Source organism: Remersonia thermophila, chromosome 7 (genome assembly GCF_042764415.1).
Source record: "Remersonia thermophila strain ATCC 22073 chromosome 7, whole genome shotgun sequence".
Taxonomy (NCBI): domain Eukaryota; kingdom Fungi; phylum Ascomycota; class Sordariomycetes; order Sordariales; family Chaetomiaceae; genus Remersonia; species Remersonia thermophila.
This window is the reverse complement of record NC_092223.1, coordinates 1917041-1938165: the sequence shown is the minus strand read 5'-3', so window position 1 is coordinate 1938165 and position 21125 is coordinate 1917041. Positions and strand designations below refer to the sequence as shown.

At 59.4% G+C, this 21125-nt stretch overlaps 8 protein-coding genes across 8 annotated transcripts; 5 read left to right on the top strand and 3 right to left on the bottom strand.

Annotated features, from left to right (window-relative positions):
• Nucleotides 1-407: 407 nt before the first annotated feature.
• VTJ83DRAFT_7490 (uncharacterized protein) lies at nucleotides 408-1819 on the top strand (the record flags this gene model as incomplete). Its single annotated transcript, XM_071014318.1, has 3 exons — nucleotides 408-528; nucleotides 615-1417; nucleotides 1538-1819. 3 exons carry the CDS (start codon nucleotides 408-410, stop codon nucleotides 1817-1819), a joined length of 1206 nt encoding a protein of 401 aa, XP_070863707.1.
• Nucleotides 1820-2983: 1164 nt separating this feature from the next.
• VTJ83DRAFT_7489 (uncharacterized protein) lies at nucleotides 2984-4417 on the top strand (the record flags this gene model as incomplete). The annotated part of the gene is made up of 6 exons (XM_071014316.1): nucleotides 2984-3066; nucleotides 3604-3660; nucleotides 3743-3842; nucleotides 3906-4111; nucleotides 4205-4290; nucleotides 4365-4417. 6 exons carry the CDS (start codon nucleotides 2984-2986, stop codon nucleotides 4415-4417), a joined length of 585 nt encoding a protein of 194 aa, XP_070863706.1.
• A 3502-nt stretch (nucleotides 4418-7919) lies between these two features.
• Nucleotides 7920-9301, top strand: VTJ83DRAFT_7488 (uncharacterized protein; the record flags this gene model as incomplete). Its single annotated transcript, XM_071014315.1, has 5 exons — nucleotides 7920-7928; nucleotides 8023-8403; nucleotides 8497-8772; nucleotides 8853-8989; nucleotides 9055-9301. The coding sequence occupies 5 exons, from the start codon at nucleotides 7920-7922 to the stop codon at nucleotides 9299-9301; spliced, it is 1050 nt and encodes a 349-aa protein (XP_070863705.1).
• A 537-nt stretch (nucleotides 9302-9838) lies between these two features.
• Nucleotides 9839-11417, bottom strand: VTJ83DRAFT_7487 (uncharacterized protein; the record flags this gene model as incomplete). Its single annotated transcript, XM_071014314.1, has 4 exons — nucleotides 9839-10023; nucleotides 10310-10665; nucleotides 10755-10855; nucleotides 11013-11417. 4 exons carry the CDS (start codon nucleotides 11415-11417, stop codon nucleotides 9839-9841), a joined length of 1047 nt encoding a protein of 348 aa, XP_070863704.1.
• Nucleotides 11418-12191: 774 nt separating this feature from the next.
• Nucleotides 12192-14432, top strand: VTJ83DRAFT_7486 (uncharacterized protein; the record flags this gene model as incomplete). Its single annotated transcript, XM_071014313.1, has 3 exons — nucleotides 12192-12239; nucleotides 12309-12593; nucleotides 12681-14432. 3 exons carry the CDS (start codon nucleotides 12192-12194, stop codon nucleotides 14430-14432), a joined length of 2085 nt encoding a protein of 694 aa, XP_070863703.1.
• Nucleotides 14433-15034: 602 nt separating this feature from the next.
• Nucleotides 15035-16811, top strand: VTJ83DRAFT_7485 (uncharacterized protein; the record flags this gene model as incomplete). Its single annotated transcript, XM_071014312.1, has 4 exons — nucleotides 15035-15925; nucleotides 16149-16277; nucleotides 16452-16613; nucleotides 16731-16811. The coding sequence occupies 4 exons, from the start codon at nucleotides 15035-15037 to the stop codon at nucleotides 16809-16811; spliced, it is 1263 nt and encodes a 420-aa protein (XP_070863702.1).
• Nucleotides 16812-17174: 363 nt separating this feature from the next.
• VTJ83DRAFT_7484 (60S ribosomal protein eL18) lies at nucleotides 17175-18132 on the bottom strand (the record flags this gene model as incomplete). Its single annotated transcript, XM_071014311.1, has 4 exons — nucleotides 17175-17252; nucleotides 17312-17679; nucleotides 17742-17846; nucleotides 18129-18132. 4 exons carry the CDS (start codon nucleotides 18130-18132, stop codon nucleotides 17175-17177), a joined length of 555 nt encoding a protein of 184 aa, XP_070863701.1.
• Nucleotides 18133-18668: 536 nt separating this feature from the next.
• On the bottom strand, nucleotides 18669-20805 carry VTJ83DRAFT_7483 (uncharacterized protein; the record flags this gene model as incomplete). Its single annotated transcript, XM_071014310.1, has 2 exons — nucleotides 18669-20311; nucleotides 20376-20805. 2 exons carry the CDS (start codon nucleotides 20803-20805, stop codon nucleotides 18669-18671), a joined length of 2073 nt encoding a protein of 690 aa, XP_070863700.1.
• Between the last annotated feature and the right edge of the window lie 320 nt (nucleotides 20806-21125).

Genomic DNA, 21125 nt, shown 5'->3' with positions numbered 1-21125 from the left:
ACCTTGGGTACTTTGGCCTTCAGGGTGCACAGCGGGGCGGGCGGTGGTGGCCTGTGGCAACCTGAGTTCCGTCAAGGGGTTTTCTTGGGTAGGCTCCCCCGTCTCATCTGGTCCGTTTGGCCCCTCTGGCCCCTCTGGCCCGTCTGCCCCGCCACTGGACCCCTCGCGACCGGAGTCGGCTGCCCCACCCCCACCATGACAAAGTTGGACTTTTTGAGTCAAACGGACCTTGACACCTCGTGCGGTTTCCGGGCCGCTTTCCTCTCCCTTCCAAATACCCGGGGGAAGCCAACTTTCAACAACAGCAACACGGAGACGTGTTAATTTTCCTGACAATTTCCCTCGTAGCAGCAGCAGCAGCAGCAGCAGCAACAGCAGGACAAGCCATAGACAGGCAGACAAACACCATGGCGGCTGCGGATTCCGATAAGCGCTTCGCCCTCATCAAGGAGAACCTCGCCGAGGTGCTCAACGAGGAAATCATCAAGAAGATCCTCGATGAGGGCAAACACCCCAAGATCTACTGGGGTGAGTTTATTACGGACCAACAAAGCACCACTTCAGCCTTGCCGACCTCAGGATGTTCCACTAACACCTTCCCCCCCTTTTCCCAGGCACCGCAACCACGGGCCGCCCTCACTGCGGCTACTTCGTCCCCGCCATCAAGATCGCCCAGTTCCTCGCCGCCGGCTGCGACGTGACCATCCTCCTGGCCGACATCCACGGCTTCCTCGACAACCTCAAGGCGCCCCTCGAGCTGGTCATGCACCGCGCCGAGTTCTACCGGCACATCATCACGACGATGCTCAAGGCGGTCGGCGTGTCGACCGACAAGCTGCGCGTCGTCCTGGGCTCGAGCTACCAAAAGAGCCCCGAGTACGTCATGGACGTGTACAAGATGGCGTCGCTCATCTCGGAGCACGACGCCAAGAAGGCGGGCGCCGAGGTGGTCAAGCAGACGGACAACGCCCCGCTGTCGGGCCTGCTGTACCCCATCCTGCAGGTCCTCGACGAGCAGTACCTCGACTGCGATGCCCAGTTCGGCGGCATGGACCAGCGCAAGCTGTTCACGGCCGCCAAGGAGTGGCTGCCCAAGCTCGGCTACCGGGAGCGCGCCCACCTGCTGAACCCCATGGTCCCCGGCCTGCACGGCGGCAAGATGAGCTCGAGCGACCCCGACAGCAAGATCGACCTGCTGGATCCCCCCGACGTCGTGGCCAAGAAGATCAGGAAGGCGCACGCCGCGCCGCAGGTGGTGGAGGAGAACGGCTTGCTGGCGTTTATCGAGTTCGTGCTGCTGCCCGCGGCGAGGTTGCGCGGAGAGGGCGAGTTCAAGGTGGAGAGGGAACGCGACGGGCTCGAGCCCCTCGTCTACACGGACATTGAGAAGATCAGGCAAGACTACAAGAACGATGTGGTACGTTTTTTTTTTTTTTTTTTTTTTTGCTTTTGCCCCCTTTGGTTCCCCGGGAGACGGCTGCCGCTCGCTCTTCCGGTCCGCGTCCACGTCCGCGTGGTGCTAACTCGCCGTCAACAGTTGACGCCCCAGCTCATCAAGCCCGCCATCACGCGCGAGCTCAACGCCCTCCTCGCCCCGATCCAGGCGGCCTTCCAGGCCTCCAAGGAGTGGCAAGAAATCGCCGACAAGGCGTACCCGCCGCCGCCCAAGAAGGAGAAGAAGGTCAAGAACAAGGGCACGAGATACCCGGGTGCGGCCAAGGGCCAGGAGCAGCCCAAGGAGGGGGCTGCTCCGGCGGCTGATGGGGCCACCAAGGCGGAGGAGCTGCCCATTCGGCCCGGCGGGGAGGCTGCTAACTAAGCCTAGAGTCCCTTTCCATAGGAAGGTTACTGAGCTGACAAAAAAGGGGGGATGTTGCCATGAGGGAGCGGATAGGATAGGCCGCTCTTAGAGGCGCCTAGCCGTTACAATGTGTCAAAGATACCACGAAGAAAGAAAAAGAAGTGGGAGCGAAAGGCGTTGTTGGTTGGTTGTTGGTCGAAACGGGATTCTCTCTCTCTCTTTGCATGAAAAGCGCATGCATGTCGAGATACCATGACGGAAGACGATGCTGGATTTTAGAGATCTTTTTCCGGGACATGGATGGAAATGAGGCAGTGAACTACACATAGACTTGTGTTGAACCATGGTCGCATTGTCTCCTTGCCCAGGTGGGTTGGGTGGTTTCCTTTTTCTGTCATCCGTCCTCTGTCCTTCGGTTGAGATATCGCACAGGAAGGCATAAAAACACACCTGACTGCGGACGGGCGTATGGGCTGTCGGTTAGGCACCTAGGAGATAGGTAGGTACTAGAAGAGGCTGATGATGGCTTCAGATGGCCGCCCGGGATAGGACCTGTTGGTCACGGAGCACCTCATCCAAACCACACCTGGAGAGCATCATAGAGTAGGCATGGAGTATATTAGGCGGACCGTCTACGGTATCAGGTAGGTAGGCACCTAGAGATGGCGGTGACTGTGGTGTTTGCCAAGGAATTTCCAGAATCAGGTTCGTTCTATAGTACACCGTAGAGAGGGTTTAGCGACCCAGTCGCAGGAGGTTCGGTCCGGGTCGACGCCCAGCTTGCCCCGGACCTTGGTTCCCGTCCGCTAAGCGACGGCAGCTGGTTGGCTTGACCAAGCGGCCAGGTCACGTGCGCCAATCAAACGCCACATAAAGGTGGGTCCCTCTGCCTCGCCTCCTGGAGCCAAGGCCATCCTCTCTCTTTTCCCTCGAACCTTCTACCTCGCGACTTGAATCTTCAACCTTCTCTCCCAACAACCGCCTCATCATCTACCGGTGGGCTCTCCTTGACTGCCTTTTGTCGCATCAGGTCGACAACGCTCATCGCCTGCAGTTTCTGCATCGTGCGTCTCGTGAAACCGGTCCTTTTCGCGAAGGCCTCCACGACCAATAGCGGCGCGTGATTCCTTTGTGTGATAATCTTTGGTTCAGCTCTCTTGCGTCACCGCCATCATCTCAACCATGTCGCGCAACGGGACCACCCTCTACGTGACCGGCTTCAGCCACGGCACGCGCGCCCGCGACCTTGCCTACGAGTTCGAGCGGTACGTTTCCACGAAACATCGATAGACCTCGATCCGTCCACCACACACCCAACCTCCTCCCGAGCTCGGCGTCGTCGATGACCCTCCTCCCTCCCCGTCCTCTCCTCCCCTCCTCGCCGCCGGCGCGTTTCCTCCTCGCCCTTCCCCCTCCCAAATCCATCCTTCCTCGTCGTCATCGTCGTCGCCGCCGCCGCCGCCGTTGTCGTCGTCGTCGTCGTCGTTGCACGCCGTCGCTCTCTCCCTCCCGCTCGCTCTTCCCGCGCCGCGTCGTACCTCGCTCGAGGCTCCGGCCCTGCGGTGGCCCATCGCCCTCCCCGTCCCCGCGTCCTTTCGATCGAGCGGCCGGCGAAGCGATCCTATTTTTTTCCTTGTGTCTTAAGTTTTCTAGCGGGCGATGTCACTTGTCATCAAGTGGCGGGTATTTCTCTTCAAGAGCTTGACCGTGCGCGGCTGGCAGGCCGATATTTTTTCAGATGTCCCTCTCTCACAACCCGCTTTCTGGCCAACGACGAGGTGCTGACAGCGATTCTCATCCAGCTACGGTCGCCTGGTCCGCTGCGACATCCCCGCCCCGCGCTCGGCGTCTAGCAGGCTGTAAGTCTCCTTGTTGGGCGCGATGACGCCGCGCCCATCGGTCCCAATCCGGTCGGCAAGTCTGACCGCTCCTCGTTTGTAGGTTTGCGTTCGTGGAGTACGAGGACCGCCGCGATGCCGACGACGCGTACCACGAGATGCATAACAAGCGCATCGGGCGCGATGATGTCCTGAAGATCGAGGTATGTTGTCTTGGCACCATCCCCATGTGTTGACGAATGATGATGATTAACTCTTGCGTCTAGTGGGCTCGTACTCCCCCTTCGGCTTCGTGGCGCTTCGATCGCAGCGACCGCGACCGCGGCCCGCGTCGCTCTCCCCGTCGCCGCTCGCCCAGCCCCCGCCGTCGCGACTACTCGCCCCGCAAGGACGATCGTCGCGACCGGGACCGCGACCGCGACTACGACCGCGACCGCCGCGACACGCGCGACCGCTCGCGCAGCCCTGACCGGTAAGTCTCCTCCAGGCAAGACCCTGCCGAAAAAAAAAAAAAAAAAAAAAAAAAAAACCAAGGTGACGCCATGCTGATCACCACGGACGCCAGCGACCGCGATCGTGACGCCAAGGACGATCGTGACCGTGATGACCGCGACCGTCGCGAGAACGGCGCCAACGGCGACGACAGGAAGCGTACGTTTTCCCTCCCCCTGCGCAACAAGGACACGACGACATGATGTTATGAACCTCTCTGACACCGAGAGCAGCCAACGACAGCCCCGAGAGGCCGGCCCATGACGACCTGGACGTTGCCGAATGAAGTCATTTCGGCTCGGGGTCGCCCTCGTTTCCCCAGCGTGATTAAGATACCTTGCTCCGGGGTTTCTGGCTGTTGTAAGATTGGCAAACCTGCACCTAGCGCAATTCCCTTTCTCTCTTTTTCCATTCCTCTCTTGGTGGCCCCTGAGGTTGGCGTCTTCTCGGGACGCGCACCGCCTCGGTGGGATCCAACCCGTAACCCTCCCCGTTGTGCGTCGGCAAGGAATTTGAGTCGCGGCCTAGAAGAAGAAAAAAATACGGTAGTAATATCGGAGACGGAGACAGATGATGGCCCCGCAAGCCAAGGCGCACACTCGGGGGTCAGTCAAGTGTCTGATTATCGGCGTGTTGAACCTAGGTTGATCTGGAGTCTAGCTGGGGAGGAGAGAGGGGACGTGTGGGTAGACTACCTAGATAGCCTAGTAGCAATTGATTGCGGTGGTATTTCACTCCATGGTTGTTTGTCGATCGCTGGAGCGTCATGCGTCATGATGGGAGATTCGGCAGTGAGAGTCCAGCAACAAGAGGCTTTGGAGAGAGCACAGCGCTCTTCGTCATGACGGCGGTGTGGCGAACGAAGTCTGGTTCCAGAAAGACAAGGCTCCTCACCACGCGAGGGCTCTGGTTCGCTTCAAAGACGTTACGTTACTACCTACCGGGTCAGGGTTGCCGGCGGCCCTTCTTCAAGGCTGTCAAGATGCTGCTGCTACACGCCCGGTTACCTTGGAGGCGCCGGGGGGGTGGGTTAAGGGAACCATCTGGTCTTTTGGCGTGCGGGCGCGATTTCCCACTCTTGCTCCCTCCTACGTACCACCAGAGCCCCTTCTGCGGCTCGTCGGGGTTGCTTTCGTGTTTGCGACGGCAAGTTCATGATCATGGTGATCTATGATCACGGATTTTATAAAGAATCATGATCATGATTCGCTGTTCCGGGCCTGACTGACGGCTTGGCTTTGGTGTGGCTCGGCCCCCGTGGGGTGCGGGGGGATTGGTTCCCCTCCCCGAGACGCATCCTGAATGTGCCCGTGAGGTACCGGGACCTTATGGCTTGCATGCGCCCAACGGATTCCATCGGCATACCTCCATGATGTGACCACATGTAGGTACGACGGGGGAGCCTGGGTTGGTTGGTCATGTGGTAGGGTACCTAGGTACCTAGGTCAGGTGGGTAGGTAGGTAGGTAGGCAGTGTATCCTGCCCCTAAGGAAGTGAGGAGGGGGAATCTCTCGATTCTTCCGAACCTACCAACCTAGGTACCTACCTACCTACCTACCGGTACCTTAGGTATGGTAGGTATGGATGACTCGGTGCCTGGTGCCTGAGGTGCCTGGGTGGGGTATAGGTAAGGTAAGGTAGGTCGAGTAGGGATCCTCGAGGAGGTTCAGGTACTTACACAGTACACAACATGGTAAGACGACACAGCGGGTCCCACCCCACCCCCCCTTCCAGGTAAGGCAAACAGGCTGCCTGGCCGATGTACATCCAACATACGGTACGGTACACAGCTTAGGTACGTGCGCTTTTTAAGATGGTGATCGGGTGACGCCCCGTTGGTCGCACCTACGAAGTGTCATGCGTTTCATCCAAGCGGGAGGGCGTGGGTGAAGCGCGCGGGAGGGAAGGGGGGCGGGGGGCGCCGAACGCACCCGAACCCGAACCTGGCTGTTGGGTTCCCCGAGTTGGAGGGGTGGGCGGATGCAGGGACACCCATTCTTTCTTTTCCCCCCATTCCCGTCTTTGGACGTGCAGAGTACATCCAGCGGTAGTAGTATAGTAGGTTGATCCATGGATGGTGGAGGGGCCGGCCCGGGACATACACACAGTACACGAGGTGGACAATCTTGGCATCCTGTCGTGGAGCCTTCCATCAGGCAGATCACACCCGGCAGTTGCTGCTTTTGTTGGGACGAGATTCCTGGGTTTGCGCGGTTTCCGTTGTCTCATTACCCCCTTCGATTTCCTTTGGTTGTTTCTGTATAATTGTGTTTCTTTTTTCCTTTTCTGATCCTTCATCTTCTTCGCGTTTGGGGTTTGTCTTTTATTTTGTCCATCTTGTTGAAACCGGGATTTTATGTCCACCGTAACTCGGGTAGTTCGTGCACACTATGAAGGAATAATTATTACAGCATAACACTGTATCGTTGGATCGGAGCACAGCCGCGTCAGGATCTGGTCACCCGGCGCCAAGACAGCAAAGGTCAGCTTTTTCAATGCCAAGCGGCTGGCGATCCCATGCAGCCTCCGATCCCATGGCTACCTACCTACCAGCTGGTTGGCTGGTTGGTTGGCTGGCTGACTGGCTGGTTGTCGGATTTCAGGGGCTTGGGTCATTTTGGGCGTGCCTTGCGCCAGAGGAAGAGCAAAGGATCAGGTGGTTGATGGTTTGATAACGGCGGCTCCAGGGACGGGATAGCGTCCAGCCCACCAAACGTAGCTAACGTTGGTGGGGAAAGGAGACAAGAAAGGAGACCCAACGGAAGCCGTTGTACACAGTACCTTCCAGATGGATTGTCCATCGTGACGGCCATGCCAAGCACCAAGGTCATTCTGCGACCTGGAACCTGGAAATGCCCAGGCCCCCCCCCGGGGCTGACTCTTGGCGCGCTTTACCTGGCTCGAGATTTTCGTCATCTGGACGCAAGGTCCAATGCCGCATCTCATCAGCAAAACCCGTTCTCCACAGACAGCCTCAGAATCCCGGCTCGCCCTCCCCGTGGTCGCCTCCTTTCCCCAGCTTTCATGTCAATATACTGTGTTAGGCCGGCCTGTTGCGTCTTTGGGCCAATCAACCCGAGCTTTATTTTATCGGATTCTACATGCGTATAACTATAGCCTAGGCCGTGCGTCGTCTCCCCGGACCTCCATTGCCCGTCATCAAGCCTTGGTCCTGTCGCCGCATTTGACCGCCCATCGTCAACCTTCACAACCCCGGCAACGCCAGAGATACCATCGGAGCGGATACCTTTCCTCGCTCGAGAGACTCCACGCACCGGCAGCATTTCCAGCTTTCCTCAGAACCGACCGCGCCCGTGTTCTATACCCCACAGCTACACAAAAAAAAGGTGCATAGCGAGCTTCATCGGTGTCTACCACTTGAATACGATTCGACGACCCGACCAACCTTTCGCCGCCTTCCTCCGAACATGGTCTCGAAACCGCAACAACAACCTTGACCTGTCAATCCTTCTCGCCCCCTCCCCTCCCCCCTCCCTCCCCGACGCCGACTCCCCTTGTCCAGCCCACCCTCTTTCACGGTTCGGCGGCCCAGCCCCACGTCACCTTCGGCCTCTCCATCCTCGACCATCCCGAGCCATCTCCCGCTCTCACACACCACAACGTTTCGGCACCGACCGAAGGCCGCTCGTTTTCTCCTTGTGTCGAAAGAAGCGCTCAACACGACGGTGCACGGTCAGCCTGCCGCCGCGCTTATCTTTGCGCCCGCCCTCTTTTGCGAGCTGCCAGCTTCTGCTTTTTGATCCTTCAGCTGCCTCCCCGTCGCAAACATGGCAACGGTGGGTCGCTCTGTTCTTCTGTCACGGCTCCGGCCTGCGTTTTCCAGGTCTTTTGTCTCTCCAGCATCCAGCTAACGCATACCCTCTGGCCCAGGCACAATCGCGCGGTTCCAAGGCCGAGACCACAGGCATGGACCCCCCATCTCCCTCCCCCGCTCCCTTGCCGTCTGACAGGCCGTCTCCCCTCGACCAAGCCCGGCTTGCCATCTCAGAGCCCGTGGTTGCGGCCTTCTGCGCCGGCGGTGTGGCTGGCGCCGTGTCGCGAACCGTCGTGTCGCCGCTCGAGCGCCTCAAGATCCTCTTTCAGGTCCAGAGCGCCGGGCGCGATGCCTACAAGCTCAGCGTGGGGAAGGCCCTCGCAAAGATGTGGCGCGAAGAAGGGTGGAGAGGGTTCATGAGGGGGAACGGCACGAACTGCATACGCATCGTGCCCTACTCGGCGGTGCAGTTTGGGAGCTATAACTTTTACAAGAAGGTATGCCTCCCCCAGCCGGGGTGGAAGCAGCCTGCTTCTTTTCTTGCCTGTTCCCCGCGCTGTGAAGACGCTGTGTGACCTGACCGCTCGCAGCACATCTTTGAGCGCTTCGAAGGCGACAGCCTGACTCCCATATCGCGCCTGACCTGCGGCGGCATCGCCGGCATCACCTCCGTCACCTTCACCTACCCGCTCGACATTGTGCGCACGCGCCTGTCGGTCCAGTCCGCCTCCTTTGCCGAGCTCGGCGAGCGGCCCAAGAAACTGCCCGGGATGTGGCAGACCATGGCGATGATGTACCGGACCGAGGGCGGCTTTAGGGCGCTCTACCGAGGCATCGTCCCCACTGTGGCGGGCGTTGCGCCTTATGTAGGCAAACCCCAAGGGAAACCCGGGAGAGGGTTGGCGCTTGGACGCGGGCTGTGCTGACCTTGGCATGACGCGCATAGGTCGGCCTCAACTTCATGACGTACGAGTTCGTCCGGCAGTATCTCACGCTGGACGGCGAGCAGAACCCGAGCGCCGTGCGGAAGCTGGTGGCCGGTGCCATCTCGGGCGCGGTCGCGCAGACGTGCACGTATCCATTGTGAGTTGCAAGCCCCAGGAGACGGCGTCCGGCAAGGGACGTTTGGTTAACGAGGGCCCCAACAGCGACGTGCTCCGCCGTCAGTTCCAAATCAACACCATGCCCGGCATGGGCTACCAGTACAAGTCCCTGACCGACGCCGTGCGCGCCATCATCGCCGAAGAAGGCGTCCGCGGCCTGTACAAGGGCATCATCCCCAACCTCCTCAAGGTGGCGCCGAGCATGGCCTCGAGCTGGCTCAGCTTTGAGCTGTGCCGCGATTTCCTGGTCAGTTTGAAACCCGAGCCCGAGGAGGAGCCGCTGTTGCAATGACGACAGCCTGCTCCCTCTCCGAGCCGAGCGGTGGGTCAGTGAGTTGAACGAGTCGAGCCCACGCAGCGGCCGATGCCATCGGCACGCTCTGCACCTTTCGCCTTGCCCAAGTCAGGCCGGCCCGAGGTGGGCTCTTCGCACCCCATCCTTTGCGTTTTCGGTCGTCTGGTTGTTCCAGACGACCCACCCTCGTTTACCTGCTTTGCTTTTCTTTTCCGACGGCCACGGCCCTGGTCAGGCTGGCTGGCCATCTAGTCCCATAATACAGACCTCAATGACCATGAACGTCTTCTTTTTCTATTTCCTTCTCCCTCTACTTAGATACGCCCTAGAAAACAAGGAAGCCCAAAGTTGTACACACGAATGTCTGAGTCGCTTTGCACCACACCGCCCTTCGACAAAAAACACCCCGGCCCTCACGGTTTCATCAACCTTCGTGGGCCTTCAGAAGGAGAAGCGCACACCTCGATTTTTTTTTTTCTTTTTTTGCTTTCCCTTTCAAGCCCCAACCGGCACCGCCGAGTCCGCCGTTCATCACTACATGAAAGGCGGCACCGCGAACCCGTACCCCGGGCTCTTGGTGCGGAAGATGCTAATGAGGAGGCTGAACACGACAAAGAGGATGCTCCACCAGGCGACGAAGACGATGCTCTGAGTCTTGGGGTCGGCGATGCGGGGGACCTTGACGGCGAGGGTGATGCCGGAGAGAGTGAGGATGCCATCTGCATTGTATGGGAGAGAAGGGGGGGGGTGATCCCGGTTAGTTTCTGTTTTTTTCCTTTTGGTTTGTTGGGTTTGGGTGCACGGTTTAGATAGAATGGCGGGGGGAGGGGGGATATATAGGGGATACACAGGATGGGCATATGAAATGGAAAGCATTTGTGCGGAAAGGAAAGAAAGGGGTGGATAAAAGAGATAGACTCATCATGATCTCAATGGAGATCTTCATCCAGCCACCTGGTCTCGGAAGAAACAATGACGTGAACAAACAAACAAAGCAAAACTTACAAATTGCCGCGATAATCTGCGTCTCCAGGCCGTACTGCGTCTGGAAGCCCTTGGCGAAATAGCTGATGCCGCCCCGGCCGTCGCCGGCGACGTACGGGACCTGGCGGATGCGGTTGAACATGTGCCCGCTGGTGAACATGAGGATGGCGATGAGCGTGACGGCCGCCCAAACGGTGCGGTTGCGCACCACGGGCAGGACCCACGGCCAGGCCACGTAGGAGGCGGTCGCGCCGCCCGTGACGACGACAAAGGTCGAGATCCACCGCATCCAGTTGATGGGGCGCTTCACGGGCGGGTGCGGGCGGTTTGGGAGCTGGCGGGCGATCCAGTGGTGGACGACCTCGGCCGCTTGCGGGCTATAGGGGAGGGGGAAGAAGAGGTTAACGGTCTGGCCGGGCAGGGGGGCCAAGGGGTACGAAGGATATGGCGAGGGGGTTAGGCTTACCCGCCGGCAAAGTCATATCGCAGAGGGTCGGAGGAGGGGGTGGCGTGGGGGCCCATCGTCGGGGGGAAGAAGAAGAGAACGGGAGCGGTTTGCAGGCCGAACTGTGCAGATCCGTCGCCGTCAGCATCATCCATGTCATCCGGTCACTCACCCGGCTGGTCGCCCAGCCAGCCAGCCAGCCAGCCCGCCATCCATAGCCTAGGCATGCAGAAGAGGAAATCGAAAAAGAAAAAAAAAAAAAAAAAAGAAAAAGCCTACCCCCATGAAAACGTCCCGCCCGTCGTTGAAATCCAGCGTTCCAAACACGACCCGGCTCTCCCCCTGCTTGTCGCCGTTGGTCCAGCTCCTCGCCAGCAGCTCCCACTCGGGCTGGAACTCGCGGCAGAGCTGGCAGCCGTAGCGCGCGTCCATGGCCGTGAGCAGGACGGCGACGGAGTAGTCGCGCGGGGTGGCGACGAGGGCGCGGTAGTCGGCCTCGACGAGCTTGAGCGGGGCGGCGGCGGACGAGGCGGTCGCCTTGCCGTGGAAGAGGTTGAAGCGCTCGCCGGGGGGCAGCTTGCGGAGGTTGGCGGAGGGTTTGGCGCCGCCGCTCCCGCCGGCGGCGGCGAGGGCGGTGGTGGAGAGGCAGCCTAGGAGGCTGAGGACGGTGGGGAGGAGACGCATCCTGGCGGTAGTAGTGGTGATATCGTCTGTGGTCGGTCGTGTGTTTCGCAATGGCTTTTGGTTGGAGTTGGTGGTTGTCGTGCGACTTGGAGAGACGGTCGTCCGGTGGAGCTTGGGGAGCTGGGCGTTCGGCAGCAGCAGCAGCAGCAGCAGCAGCAGCAGCAGCAGCTCAGCGGACAAAAGTCAACGGCTTTGGTTCGTTGCCGGCCGGGACTCCGGGAGAGTCCAATTGCTCTCTGACGGGGGAGGACGGCGACCTGGAGGCGTCAGGGTTGTGTTGCTGCGACTTGGAGGCGTTGTTGTCGCCGGGATCCCAAGCTTCCCAGGTTGGCCTTGGCGGGTCTGGGGAAGTGAAGTGTGTCCTCAACGTCAGCGTTGCAAGCCAGCGCTGTTGATGGAAGCTGTTCGCTTGGTTCCCCTCCCTCCCCTGCAACAGCTCCAAGCAGGTCTTGGCATCCGGCCGGCCCGGCAGACAGCCGCAGCCGCTTGTGGGTCCCATGACACGATGGGGGCACCCACGGTGGCGCTAATCCAGTTTTGGAACCATGTTTACCGTCCTCTCGTGGCAACGCAACCTGATGATGCACCCCCCCAAACTCCGCTCATCCTCCATCTTGCAACGACAGCCCTTCCATCACGACATAGTCCAATCGCTCTGCAATAATTTTTTTGGCCATTATTCTCACGTCGCTTCCTTTTTACCTTGTAGGCCTTTTTTATTAGAATCGAAAAAAACAACCTCGGGCCAAGTGTACCTTGAATCGCACACCCTTAATGCCGCCGAAAAACGCGTTACAATGTGTAAACATGGACTCTGAAAAGGTTCGCAAGCCCGTGCGGTCGGTCATTTCGCCTCGCAAAGACGCCCTCTGACAGCCCAATGTGGCATAGAGGACCGAAATCATACAGGAGCTCGACGAGCAGTACCGTCGCGCCGCCCACGAAATCGACCTCGTCATCCGCGATGAAGAAACACGCCGCTCGAAAGTGCGCACCCTGGTGTTCCGCGACGATGCCTCCAGCTTGAAGGACCAGCTTGCCCAGCGCGACCTCCGCGTTCGCGAGCTGGTCGAGCAGGTCGATGCGATCCGCGCCCAGCTGGACGATGCGCACGAGAAGTCCCGCCGGCAGGAGAAGCTCGTGCAGTCGCAGGCCCGTGAGATTGGCAACCTAAAGGTGAGCGAGGATGGGTTGCGATTTTTTTTTTCCGAGGTGTTTTTTTCTCCTTGGCGTGGCTCTCGTTGCTAAACCGATACGATGCAGGAGGAACTCTCCGCGATCAATGACGTGGCCCAAGACTCGGCCAAGATCTTGTCCGAAAAGCTCGCCCTCGCCCGCGAGGTCGCCCTTCTCAAGCCCGAGCTGGAACACCTCAAGTCGCAACTGGCGCACCAAAAAGACGTGCTGGCTGAGAAGCTGGCCCTGGAGCGCCAGCTTAACACCCTGGAGGTTGAGCTGGCCAACGAGAAGCGCGCAGCGCAGCGGGCTGCGGAAAAGCAGGAGCGTGAAAACGCTGCCGACGAAAATCTGCGGAAGCAGCTGCGCGAGCTGGAGAAGGAATTGGCCAAGGAGAAGCGCCGCGCCGACGACCTGGTCAAGACCCAAGACGAGCGGAGCAAAGAGATGGAGAAGGAGCTCCAGGCTCTCCGGGAACAGGTCAAGAACGCCGAGGCGAACGGATCCGCCAATGCGTCCGGGGAGGGTGAAGCCAGCGAGAAGGTCGCACGGCTCCGTGAGAAGCTTGCCAAGGCGCGCGAGGCTCTGGAAGCCGAGAGAGAAGCCAACGAGCAGCTCCGCAAGGAGAACGAGCAGGCGCAGGTGGACTTCGAAGAGCGGCAACAAGCCATGGGCGACAAGGTGGAGATGCTGCGAAACAAGCTCCGGGACACGCGAGAGGAGCTCAAAAAGTGCAAGGCAGAACTTGAAAAGGCCCAAGAACGCGCCGTCGCGAAACCCTCCGGCGTCACGGCAACCACAACAACAACCGTGCCCCTCAAAGGCCCCGGCAAGGCGACCAACGCCAAGAAGAAGCGCTCGCCCGACGACATCCTGCGCGAGGAGAAGATTCTCATGACCCCCGGCGCTCCCGACGAGCGGCCTAAGCGCCCGCTTAAGAAGCGCGGTTTCGATCTGTCCATGGTCGGCGGCAAGTCTGAGTTCTCCATCACTCCGTTCCTCAACAAGACGGCAAACAACCTGGATGCGCTTCCGGAAGAGGGCACGCCGACGGCTGCTGTTCATCCCTCTCGCGCCGCTGCAGCGGCTGCAGCGACGGCGGCGGCTGCTTCGGCCAGCGAGGAGGCTACGACGACCGTCGCGGGCGAGTCCACCACGGAGGAGGCTGCAGCCCCGGAAACAACCTCTTCCGAGCCCGCCGCCGCGGCAGCAGGAACGGCAGCGCCCAAGTTGGTCGAGAAGCGCCCCCGCGGCAGGCCACGCATCAGGCCCCTCACCGACACGTCGGCGTCCGCCAAGAACCTCACCACCAAGGCGAAAGCCAAGCCTGCGGCCGCGCCAGGGCGCGCCGAGTCCTCTCTCGACAGGGTGGCCGAAGACGCCGAGGAAGAGGAGGACAGCGCGAGCCACGAGCCCGAAAACCGCGCTTCTGCCTCTGCGGCGGCGGCGGCGGCGGCGGCGGACAGCAGCGGTGCCGACCCCGCGTCGGAGACGGCCGACACGGCCGAAGCAGCCGAGACCGATACCGTTCCGCCCCTGGAAAAGCCCAAGAAAAAGAAGCGCAAGCTCCTCGGTGCGGTGAACCCGCCCGCGACGCTGTTCGACGGGGGCGAAGATGAGGGCGAGCGGGTTCTGAGCAGCGCTGTGGCAGGGTCAGCGGTGTCCGCCGCAGCGGCTGCGAAGGCGAAGACGGCTGCCGGGGCGAAGATGGCTGGCAAGGCCGGCGTGGGGGCGAGGTTTGGACCAGGCGTTAAGAGCGCGTTCGCCGGGGTCGGGGGGAAGAGCTTCTCGCCGCTGAAGAGGGAGAGGAGAGGCGTGGCGGCGAGCTTCCTGGCTTAGCCGTCTGTTTCTTCCTCCCCTTTCTCCTCGTTCCCCTTCCCCTTCATCGTACCAGTCGGATGGGGATGTGGTGTGTAGGAGGGGTTCTCACGTCGGATATTTTTCGTCGCAGAAAACGTTGTGTAGCATGCATAAAGTGACATCCATGGGACGCTGGATTGGATGAGAGGGATGGATGAGGACGGAGACCGGGCTGGGATCTGGGGCATTCTAAGCGGCGTTTGGGAAAGTGGGTTTGCATTTGGCATTTTGGGTTGGGCGATGGCAGTTTGTACGTGTCATGTTTTGAGTTTCTTTGCGAGCATCGAATCAACTCGCAATGTTTTTCCATGCTCTTGGGTCGCGATCGTGATGAAGGGATGTTGTTCGGATATATGCATGATTTGGGAGCGCAACTCCCATAGATGCATACTCTGGAGGTTCGAGTTTTGCAATTATTCACATCACGATTCCCTTTGGTCTCAACTCATGGACAAACATCTCAAACTATCAAGCTCTTCTGGTCCTTGGGTCATTGGATCTTACAAGAGAGGTACTCAGCCTTCCGTCTCCTCCCTCTTGGATCCGTGACAAACGCCTCCCAACCGCGCCGCACCGCACCGATGCTGGCAGCACGCAAACGGACAGCAACCACCATGGTTGCTGTCTCGCGCTCTCACCACGCCCCTCCAGCTTCACATTCTTGGTCAACAATACTCCAACCCCGACTTGCCACCACATCTAGCAGCAACGCTCGCCCTTTCTCAACCCTCCTCTCTTCTCCACCCTCCATTTTCGCCATCAAGAGGATACACCCAACCACACCACCCACCCACCTCCTCCCATCCCCTTCTGCTTCCCCTGTCACACGACGCATCCCCTTCCGTCCATCCTCCTCCTCCTCCCGCTGGAAGCTCCGCCAGGTCAACGACGCCTACGCCCGCGAGGCCAAGGTCCAGGGCCTCAAGTCGCGCGCCGCCTTCAAGCTTTTCGAGCTCGACGCCAAGTACCACCTCTTCCGCCGCGGGCGCGGCCAGGTCGTCGTCGACCTCGGCTTCGCCCCGGGCAGCTGGTCGCAGGTCGCCGCCGACCGGACCGGCCCGGACGGCGTCGTCGTCGGCATCGACATCATCCCGGCCCAGCCGCCCAAGGGGGTGAGCGCGATCCAGGGCAACTTTCTGAGCCCCGGCGTGCAGGAGATGGTCAAGAAGTTCCTGGTGGACGTGGACACGAGGAGGAGGAGGGAGAGGGAGGAGAAGAGGAGGTTGAGGCTGGAGCAGGGGCTGGAAGCGGCGGCGGAGGAGGAGGAGGACGGGTATGTGGTGGAGGATCGGCCGAGCTATATCGATCTGGAGAGGTGGGCCGCGGCGGAGAGCGTGGAGGCGGCGCCGGAGGCGGACGAGAATGCCGCTGCTTCGTCCTCTGCCGTTGCTGCTGCTGCTGCTGAGAAGGGAGAGGAGAAGGGGCGGTCAGGGCAGCAGCACCAGCACGAGCACAATCTGCGGTTGGTGGACGTACGTCGTGACTTTTTTTTTTTTTCCTTCCTTTCTGTCTACGTTCTGGTCCTTCGCCCCCCCCCCCCCCCCCCCTACACTACCCTATCCTCATCTACGCAGCCCTTTCCTTGCCCTCGGCTTGGCCAGCCCGAAGAAACATCGGCGCTGGGACGCGGGAGATGGAGAGAAGGATTCCGCGGCGACGACCCATGCTGACCTCGCAAACCTTCCGCAACAACAGGTCGTCCTCAGCGACATGTCAGCACCCTGGCCCCAGACGCACGGCTTCTCGGTGAACACGTTGAGTAACCCGTACATCAGGATGATGAACACGAGCGGCATCACCTTCAAGGACCACGCGGGGAGCATGGTGAGTGAGGCTCTGCTTTCTGGCCCTTCCCTTTGCCCGTCAATTCCAGACCCAACCACAACAATGACAACAAACATCCTACATCAAAAGCAACCAAGAATGAAAAGAAAAAAAAAAAAAAAAGGCTAACCGATACCTTCTCCCCCCTCCGGGGGTTCGTTTCCCCTGCGCCAGGACCTGTGCTACGCCGCCCTCTCCTTCGCCTCCGACACGCTCAAGCCCGGCGGCAACTTCGTCTGCAAGTTCTACCAGGGCAAGGAGGACAAGGAGCTCGAGACCCTTCTCAAAAAGATGTTTGCTCGGGTCCATCGCGAAAAGCCCGGGTCGTCGCGGAGCGTGAGTGTTGGCCCTCCTGTTCTGTTCCCCCTGGTTCCGCCCTTTCTTTCATTCGCATCGTCATCGGATCCATAAACACCGACGCGGGCGATTCCCAAAAGACTTACTCTTCTGCAGGAATCCCGAGAGGCCTTCTTCGTCGCGTTGAGGAGAAAGGGCGACGTGACGCTTCAGGATATCGAGGGTCACAACCACTAGTCATGACGACGGTCTGCTGGGCGGACGGCTGTACATGCGCCTGTACATTACTTGCCACGGATGATGCATACCATACAATATATACCCTTGGGCTCGGATGATGCCATCACCCACTACGCCGGAGAGATTCAGGGTCATACGGTCTTCATGGTCGCGGCGGGGCCCAATGGCATTTCATTCATAGCGGTGGTGCAGTAGTGCCCATCCAGTTCAATTCCTCGTTCATGCCCATGAGAAAAAGAAAAGAGACTTTTTTTGTGTCCAGCGGCAAGCCCAGAAACCACAAACCCATGCCATATGATGATGACCAGGAACCCCACGCCGCGCCCCAAACTCCTCCAGAGGGTATCGGTATCCACCTCTTTAGACCTTGAAGCCACGAGACCTCCTGCGGCCACGGGCGCGCTCGAACTTGCGGCCCTTGGAGCGGACGTACGGCTTCTGTGGGGGGCATTAGTTTTCTGCTCGCGGGGGGAAAGCGGAGGGACGGGAAAACGCACCTTGTGCTTGTGGGGACCGAAGCCGAAGTGCTTGACGGCCTCGCGGGCGTTCTTGGGGCCGCGGAGCAGAAGGGTGTTGGCGCCAGTGGGCTTCTCAAGGGCCAGCTGGTCGAGGGTCTGGACCTGGCCGCCGGCGGCCTCGATGCGGGCACGGGCGGTGGCGGTGACGCGCAGGGCGGCAACCGTGACCTTGGGGACCTTCAGCAGGCGGTTGTCGTCGGTGACGGTGCCGACAACGACAACGGTCTTCTTCTCGTTGCCGTTCTTAAGGTTGGCGGCGATGCGCGACAGCGAGACGGGGGGGCGGTTGATGCGGCTCGTGAAGAGGCGGCGCAGGACAACCTTGTTGAAGGGGGCATCGGTGCGGCCTGGACAGAGTGGTCAGCGACGTGGGCTCCGGGGGGGACGATGGAGGACGATGGCAACTTACGGGCCAGGAAGCGGTAAAGCTTCACCAAGAGCTTCAGGTAGACGTTGTCGCTCTTGGGGGCCGTGCGGTGCGTGCCCCGCTCGTGGTGCTTCCGGAGATCGATACCTGTTGAAGACGACGGGCTCCATGTCAGCCTGGGGGATCTCGTATGCTCAAATTGGCGCGCGTCGACCAGCTAGCGATGATCCGCAAACCCCTCGTCGTGAAGCTTGCCCGGCCATGTCATCTCTCACCGAGGGAGAGGAGGCTCGGGTTCGCCGTCATGACGGGAGCGGAATGCATCGGCCGGGAGCGAGAAAAGTGCCATGAATCGCAGAGAGAGACATCCTCGCGGATGAACCTCGTCCACTCGCACACAGAGGCTTCGAGGAGACCGAGTTCACGTACCCATCGTGACGGTGACTTGCGGATTGTCGACAAAAATCCGAGTCGATGGGGAAGTTCGTTGGGCGATGGTTCGAAAAGTCAACGAGTTGGAAAATTGGAGAAGCAATTTGGGAGGGTTGGATTTGTGCGTGGGCGGTGGGGGACGGCAGAAATCGAACCCAGTGGGGCCCTGGGGCCTCAAGCCAAGGGCCAAGGGTTTGAAGGTCAGGGTTGCACGTACGCAGTATGGACCGTTGAACAAATCCCGTTGTTCCAATGCTTCTTAAACTGCTTTTCCCCAGCTCCCGAGTACATACGGCCATACCCACAAGAAAGCACGGGATCCCGTCCGCTCTCCCCTAGTTAAGCTTGTGAGGGCTCGAGTAGTAGTTGGGTCGGTGACGACCAGCGAATGCCGGGTGCTGTATGTTTTTTTCCTTTCCTTTTTTTCTTTATTTTCTTTTTTTTCTTTTTGCTTTGTTTCCCTCTTGCTTCCCCTGAGCCCTTTTGCAAGGAATTACATGATAATTATCCCCTATCCCTTTCCCCCTTCCTGTTCACCTACACCAAAGACACTGTGACGTTGTGCGGGCGGCTCGGCAGCTGCTCCGCGTCACTCTTCCCCAGTAAAGTGTAACCCAATCCAATGCGTCGATAGCGACGACCGTTGGGGGAAGACACTTCCTTGACCGCCAAGAAACACAGAATCTTGCGAATGTCGTACAGGTGCTCGCATTCCTTGATGCAGCCAATTGCCAGCAACAGCATGTCCGTGCCCGACAGGTTCCAGGTGTGTTGTGCTGGGCGGCCGGAGTTGATATAATACATGCTCTTGCAATACACACCCATGCTGGGGTCGGTCCCGGGATTGCGGCGTACAAACTCCAAAAAGTCCTCCATTGTGGGCGCGATATTGGTCTGCTCCTCCGTGTCGAGATGGACCCGTTGGAAAGTTCCTTGGAAGTGAAGAACGTGCCCGTTGGGCCTCTCCGAGTCGGTTGACCGCCCGAGAAATCGGGCTAGGGGTTGTTTTACGATGAAGTCGTAATGGATGGGATACGGAGAAGCCGCCCAGGACCAAGATGGAACAGCGCAGGGACCGCGGGGTCCGTTTGCCTTTGGATCTCCCCGGCCCGGTTCTGCCGTCGCCCAACAGAGCTGCTGTAGCATGCCCGAACACCACAGCCCGGCGAGACACTTGTCGTTTGGAAACCGCTGCGAGATGACATCCACGATGCCTTGGATGGCAATCAGCCGATCCGACTCGTGAGAGAGATCCATATGGGAGTATTCGGTGACAAGGTTCCCCCACGCGGGCCACATGTCTTGTTCGGAACGTATGCTTCCCAGCCACCCACGGAGCTTCATCCATGGCTGAGTGTATGCTTCAGGAGGGATGGGATCTTGTGGGAAGAACTCTGATGCTCGTTGGTGTTCACATTCCCACCACAGGCCTCTGCGTCCCCAGTGCAGGGTCCTCTTGGACAAGGTCCGCTCCTGGAACACCCATCCGCGGGTATACAGACTTGAAGAGGGGACCTCTTTGCTCCAATCAGGAACCCAGGCGATTCGGACTTGCCTGCCCCGTGGGGCCCACGGGGGAAGGGTGATGCTCTTGGAAACCAAGTCATCGCTTCGCGGCTGGAGGAACCCCTCTTTCGCATCCGCGGCGGAGGTGGCAGCCAGAGTGCAGTACGAGTTTCCATAGTAAGCAGCCATTTTGATTCCTTCAGCTTCAAAATCTCCGGGGTCGTTCGGCGAGCGCTGAATGATGCAGATGGCATCGATCCATATATACTGTATGCCCAAGGACCGCGTGACGAGGATGGCGTCTCGGATAGTCTTGGGGAGAGCTGCAAGGCGGATGGACTTTTTCCGCTTCTCGACGTTGAGGGCGGTGGTGATATGAGGGGCGTTTCCGTTGCCCCAGCGATAACTGAGAGTGAGGTATCTTGCCCTTTGTCCAGGTTCGGAGACGTGAAGCCGGGGATCCCTCTCAGAGGTCCCAACGTCGATCACCCGAGTTGGCAGCAAGGGAAGCTCAGGCTCGGATGGTGAAGGCTCCGTGCCGGTGCTGCTTCGAGGCTCCGTGCGTTGCTGCTCGCCCCGGCTGTGAGGATGACCTGCATCGCAGTGCTCCAGCCAAGGGAGGATGACCTCGTTGGCGAGCAGTGTAAGATTGCGCTTTTTGTATCTTTTGAGCTCTGCGGATGATCAGCACAGGTACAACCCGTAGGCGTAGGGATATTTAGGCATGGGGGAACGTACTTGATGGAGGGGTGCTTTGGCCGGCCGTGATCTCCTCCCAACCTAGACGGATTTCAGGGCAGGGGTCATCGGACTCTTTAATGCAGGCGGGAGGCAGATGAAGCTCGACACATCCAGTATCGGAGACGGACACTCTGAGAGTTTTGTCATGCGCTATGGGAAAGCAAAGCTGGGTGAATTCCAATTCCGCCATCCACCGGCAGAGCTGGCACGATGGTTCCGTCGAGTAGTGCAGCCTGGCACTGCGATGGTGGATTACGACTTCACGGTAGTGTTTCCCGTGCTGACCCTTATAGCACACCCAATTACGTTGGGTGTCTGAAAAGTCGTCAGAGAGAATGAACTCTGAGGTGAAACGCTGGCACTGTTCGCACAGGGTGTTTTGCTGAGGAAACCAGGAGACGAAGGGCCAACGTTTTCCGTTGTTCATTGGTGCGGTGACACGGTCCTTGTTCGTTGTTCCAGGATCCAGATCGAGGAGGAGGGGATGCGTGGTTTGACCGTGTGCTTTTGTTTGCGTAAACCGGGTGGCACTTTGATAGACTTGTTGAGTGAAGTTGAAGCGGTCGGAAGCGCCTCAAGTCCTCGCTGAGGGATCTAGTAGATCTGCTATCATAGATCATGCCTAGGGTCTAGGGATCTATCTGCCTCAAGTATCTATGCCCACCTAGAATAAGCGCCCTGATGTGGCTGTGCGTACACGTAGAGACAAGGGCTGCGTTCAGCTCTCCCGCAGCCTTGCGACGCCTC